This window comes from Liolophura sinensis, chromosome 8 (assembly GCF_032854445.1).
Source record: "Liolophura sinensis isolate JHLJ2023 chromosome 8, CUHK_Ljap_v2, whole genome shotgun sequence".
NCBI lineage: Eukaryota > Metazoa > Mollusca > Polyplacophora > Chitonida > Chitonidae > Liolophura > Liolophura sinensis.
The window spans coordinates 15584634-15590812 of NC_088302.1; the positions used below are offsets into that span (position 1 = coordinate 15584634).

Consider the following 6179-nt stretch of genomic DNA (forward strand, 5'->3'; position numbering starts at 1 on the left):
AGTATCTAACAGATCTCCTTTATATGATCACCATTCTTGCTCAAAGAGAGCGGGGTATACTCTCCGGTTATGAAAGTGCCGAGCTAACGGGATTGCCATAAACCGATGATGAATCCCGCTTAGCTTAGAGAGTGTGTAATACCAGCGGGCTAATTATCGACAGTCTTTGTGAACGGCTGATCATCATCAGGAATACCGCACGGCTGAATGGATGTCGCTTCAATTGGCTTTGTTCGAGCGGACAAGAAATTTTGCATGGGGGATGATCAATTCCTAAACAGGACTTAGAAGATGAATCAATGCTATGCAGAGAAAGCGGATTGGGGTTGGTGGGTGTGTGTTGAGAGAAAGGAAGGGGTGCGTCATCGAGAGAGATTTGTGCAGGAGAAATAGGCTTATGCTTGAGCAGGCCTCAGTATTGACCCTATAGATGCAAGTAACTTTGGATATCATCAAGTTACAAACATATTTGAACGGTTGGTACGGCCAAATGCAGAATCTGACCAATATAGGCAATTAACCCTCGGGCCTTCGCTGTAGCCGGCCGCTGTGAGGAGGGTGTAGCTCTCTCTCTGTGGTCTTTATCGATCCACCTCTCCCAGATTTGACTGACAGCAGCGCATAAACTGGAACGAAACGCATCGCTTGGATATAAAGCCCGATGCGCTCTAGCTCCGCTCGAAACAACGGCGTTCTGAAGGGGAGCCGTAAACATCACCAGTCGCATCACGGCAGCGCGTCTGGCCTGATAGACACCAAGCGGCTGCCTAGGCAGGCCAGAATCGAGACTGTCTGGCGCGCCAGTTATATTTCCACGCTGAGGAAAGTGGTATGGGATACGGTGTTTACGGCACATATTTACTGCTAACCAAGAGTTGAAGAGGCTGTCACAGATTCATTCTACTGCTGTTAGCACATTCCCGCTGACAGAGAGCTCTGGTCAACAGAGCGTGTCGCCTCGCCAGTTGAGAATCAGCGTTCGGTACAGAATACTTCGACAGGGGCATTCCTTGATGGATCCTTGCGGGGCGGCAACGGACGAACAGACCAAGTGGTGAAGGCCCTAACCGCAGCGTGCTGAGAAAGGTGGATGGGCTTTTCATCAGTCGAACTTTAGTTACCGGGCGGCAGGTATTTGTGTTTATCCCACATCTTTTGAACGCAGAAGCAATTACCTGACACAAGACCGAGTGCTGTGTTGGGCTGATGGATCCAAAACCCGGGCCAATATTTATTCTTCACTGGTGCTAAAATCCAACGTTAATTTAATCGGCCTGGCCCTGTCGGCAACACGCAGTTACAGCACGGATTGGACTGGTCGATATCGATTAGTTACGTCTGGTAATCAGCTCTCAATAACACGATTAGTCACTGGAACTTTGGCCGTTGTTGTTGTTGCCCACTGAATCGCTGTCAGTCACGATCGCAAGGTTTGGAGTTAGCTTGAAGCGTGCTCAGAACTCATATTTTCCGCGGTTAACTGCTTTGGATGGTTTCCAGGAAAGGATCAAGGATTTCAGTTCACGAGCCCATGAGCTTATGAATACGTCTAAAAGACAGCTTTTCTAAACCTCTAAAGATGACGTTAAGAAAAGTTTACTCTTACTGTGACTTCATCTTTTAACATGTGAGTACAGTGAGCCAACACGTGTTCTAGTTTAAGCCTGAAGAGGCTGCTCGCCGTCTTCAGATGTAACTTCTAATTTGCTTGTTCGTTCGGAATTAACAGAAATGGCGCTAGACACAAATAAATCAACATGGAGTTGACAAGGTTTGGAACTACGCAGTCAGAAGTTAAAATTACTTGACGAGAAGGAACATATAATATGCTCCTAATGAAGCTATATATTTTCAGCCCAGGAGGATTACGACTACATTCCTCTCACGCATCATAGGATTTTTATAACTCGGATCCTGAGAGTTTTACTGTGACAGTTGAAGGGTATCATTCATTTGCTAGTCGTAACTGTCATCGGACCGTAATGTGTTTTTTCCTGCTGCCTGGAGGTTGTTTGTCATAGCGGTACCCAGCCTATGGGTAGAGTTCGCAGTCTATTGTCCGTTGAGAGCCCGGTGATAATAGCAATTGTCTTGTGATGTAAGCGAACAGATGATTTCTCTCTCCAAAAGACTTGGCCTTAGGCACGCGGCGCACGGGTTTGTATTGACCGACGGGTTTAGTCTTCCAAACCACACCGTAATGTGATGCTTATATTTTCTACCGGGCTTTCTATCCACGGAAATAGGTATCGGTGGCTAACATGACGCTGTGTTGTAAGTTGTACACCTTTCCGCGCTATCTGCACAACAAGGCAAAGAGCAACAGGACTATACTCATCTCCCTAAGCCTGGTGTTACTGCTCTGCTTTAGTTACTTGGAAATTTTCTTCGTTCACCGCCATCAGAAGTTCAGCTCAAAACATGGAAGACGTTTTCGGGAACTTTCCCATAACCGAAGTGCCAACGAATCTCTGGTGTCTCGGCGAGGATCTGCTCGTGTGAGCCGTCATAATGCCACCAAACCGCCATTAGACCCGATTACAAGTTCCGAAACCATTGCAGTCACGATTGGGGGGAAGAAGAAAATCGTTGCTCCACCTAAACGAAGGGAATGTGCCAGCGAGCCGTCGTTCAGAAGTATTCGATGGACGGTGAATTGGAAGTGGGACCTGTCATCGCGTTACGCGGAACTAGTGAAAGGTCTACGGGCGGATAATGAAATCTCCTTTGAAAACCTCGACATTCCAAAATGGCAGGTGGAAATTAAAAAACAAAAATACATTGTAGCAGCATCTTTCCAGCCCATTATTTCTGAAATGGAATATAAAGTTTTGATGGAAACATTTTACACGCTCGCTGAAGCGCTGCACCAAGCTAACTTGACGTTTTTTTTGTACGGAGGAAGTCATCTGGGAGTGTACCGCCACCACGGCATAGTTCCGTGGGACGACGACGTCGACGTCATGCTAGACTCTTCGCAGAGGGAAAAAGCCAGAACAGTTCTGTCCAATATTCCATACTACAGCCTGTATTCACCAGACGGACATCAGTGGAAATTCTTTGAAACTTCCCTCACGACTATCATTCATAAACCCTATCGATGGCCATTTATTGATATATTTTTCTTTGCTGAAAATTCCACGCACATCTGGGACGAATTGCCGTTGTACAAAAACGAATTTAGTTATCGTAAATGTGACGTGTTCCCTTTGGTTTACCGGCCATTTGAAGGAGGATTAGTACCCGTTCCACGTAACCCAGAGGAAACCTTGCAGAGAAGTTATAATAACAATATATGTAAGTCAAATACGTACTGGCATAAATTTGAGTCCTACGCTCCCAGAAGTCGGAAAAAAATTATTCGTTGTTCGGTAATTCAAGAGATGTTTCCGTTTGTATTGCGTTCTTGTGCCAATTCTAAATGCCTAAAAGAAGAACTAAAACGAGGTAATGTGACTTTAAATACGGTATTGCTTCCAGAACAATGTAAATGTATAACACGCCAAAAATAATAATTTTTTTAGTACCACAAAGCATTTAAAATGTGTTGGTTGATATGTTAAATCATCATTTCAGTGATACTTTTATTACACAGTTCATAGCACTGGTCGTTAGTTTTACCATTTAGTGATTGATTTACACTCAGTATTCGAGGCAGCTAAGACCTCGCGGTATTTGACCTTTAAAGAGGTTGCTCGCCTTTACTATCCGCACTCTCCAGAGGAGTCGCGTGCATGTTCAAATCCTGGTCTCGCTGATTTGGCTTTATGCTGTAAGCCTCTCTGTGTCGTGAGTCTTTCATTCTATCGGCAAGTATGTCAGGAACATGGAGAAAGGGCGGTGATTGACTCCGGATTCTTCGACGTCCTCTACTAGTCACCCACACGGACGATATGGTAGACGTACAGAGTTCGAATTCGATGTTAAACACTAATCGGGTATATCATTTATACCTTATGGCGTATGTATTTAGAAGATGTCCTACACCACGAATGTGCAATCCCAGTTAACGCTACTATGACCACCACATAAATGGATTTGGCGTAGCTTTGCGACTTCTCTGTAAAACCCAGCCTCAGCTGGGTATTTATTTATTTGACTCAAATTCTTGCAGCTGGATTCGACTAAGCAATCTCATGGGTTAGACCGGTCCCGATAGCGCAGTTGGTAGAGCGTCCGCTTCGGGACCGGTGGATCCAGGGTCAATCCTGGATCGAGTCACACTTAAGACCTTAAAAAAAGGAAGTTGTAACTTCCTCCCTTGGCGTTCAGCATGAAGGGGATAGTGCAACGACTGGTTGACCCATATCAGACAGGGCGGAACGGCTTACTTGCCTTCGGTAAGGCGTCTCGGTGAAGCAGCACTAGATAAAAGAGCGGAGGAAATGCGTCCTGTAACAAGGAGGCACATTACATGCACTCTAAGGATCCCTTCGTCCTCATATGACTGAAAAATTGTTAAGCAAGACGTTAAACCCCAAGCACTCACTCACTCATTAGTTAAAGGCTGACCATGCATACGTGCTTGGTTATAGGAGCTGTGTCCGTTCTAATTACAAGGAAGTAATAGATGCATCTAGAAAATATTGACCGATACCCTTCTTTTCCTGGTAATCACAGTTGTGTTGGCCGAATGATCTTGACCGTTGACATAGATATGGCTACAGACTAATTTCATTGCTCTGCGTTTGGCATTTAGAAAACCTGAGCAGTCTTCGCCAATTTTCAGCAACAGATTCTGTTCTACACCACGAATGAGCAGTCCCAATTAACGCTAATATGACCACATATAAATGGGTTTGGCACAGCTTTGTGACGGCTCTGTATGACCCAGCCTCAGCTGATTGCTTTTCACAGTGGAAATAAGCTTAGCCCATAGTTGAATTCTGGAATAGCTAATATCTAAGATGCACATTTTCATGGCAATTAACCGGGGCGTAATATTACGAAAACGTTGATAAGCATCACTTTGGGTTCATTCGATTAAGCACACATATCCACTGTACGTTTAAGTATTTACGCTAGAAACTTATTAGACACCACTGTCATAATATTCATTCATTTTAGGGCAACGGATCTTATACGCATGTATTGCAAAAGGTAGGTTATTTACCCCGGACACTCCGCTTTAAATGACCGCTATCGTACAAGTAAAACAATACCCAATATAGCGTTTAATAACAATCAGCTAAACAAATGAAATAAAGGCATACATAGGTGTAAAGTTGTGAACATGGAATGTGTACTAATGAGAAAGACAAGTTAGTGATTTTCGAATCAAGGTCTCATGTCTTAAATGTGAAACTGGTAACCTCCTTGAACCCACTTTAGAAATTAAGGTACAGGCCAGCGTTTGACATTAACAAAGAATCCTGGTGCATATAAAAGCTTACCTCATGCCAAGGTTTTAAATGAGACATCTTATTTGGTTTGATGTGCTCGGGAACTAGGTTTTTATACTATGTCAATCCACAGATAATGAGATACAAGGTTTTTATCACTCCGTGACTGGTCTGTAGATCTTTAAGGACGGCTCTGCTGGCCCCCTTGTGGATTGATTTTTTGACAACCACAGAATTCATTACAACGTATGACTTTCGTTTTGACAAGGTTTGACCTTTGACCAAGAATTAACAGTTATAATTTATTTGTTAGGTCACCGAATGCAATTTGTCCCATGCCTCCTATCGTATTTCCCATGGTGCCTGTCGTACTCCCCATGTCCCTTACCCGATTTGCACATCCCGTACCGTATTCCCCATCCCTTCCATTTCTGCTATGCAAACCTTGACTTTACCTGTGGACGATATACTGCGGTAAAAGAATGCTTTAAAACGAAGCTTTTCTTGTATATCTCTGTATATCTTATTTGTTTGATGTGGTAATATGTATCTTTCATTTTTGCCATGCAAACATTGACTTTACCTGTGTACGGTGTACAGTGATCAAATGCTGCTTTATGCACGTTTTCCTTTCCACATATCTGTATATTTATTTCAGTTGGTGTTATGTAACTTTCACGAAATTATTTTAGTCATATATCCTCCTCGCGTACTAGTTGCATGTGGTAAAACCAATCAACCTGAAGCTAGATTCAAACATATAACCTTATTGTTGACTTGACCCTCTACTGAGTTCAAGCGCGATTCCTATAATAATACCTAATGCATTACTGGGCA

General features: G+C 43.6%; 1 protein-coding gene across 1 annotated transcript; it reads left to right on the forward strand.

Annotated features, from left to right (window-relative positions):
- The first annotated feature begins 1498 nt into the window (after positions 1-1498).
- Positions 1499-3524, forward strand: LOC135473904 (uncharacterized). The gene has a single exon (XM_064753838.1). It carries the CDS (start codon positions 2262-2264, stop codon positions 3510-3512), a length of 1251 nt encoding a protein of 416 aa, XP_064609908.1. The 5' UTR covers positions 1499-2261; the 3' UTR covers positions 3513-3524.
- Positions 3525-6179: the final 2655 nt, after the last annotated feature.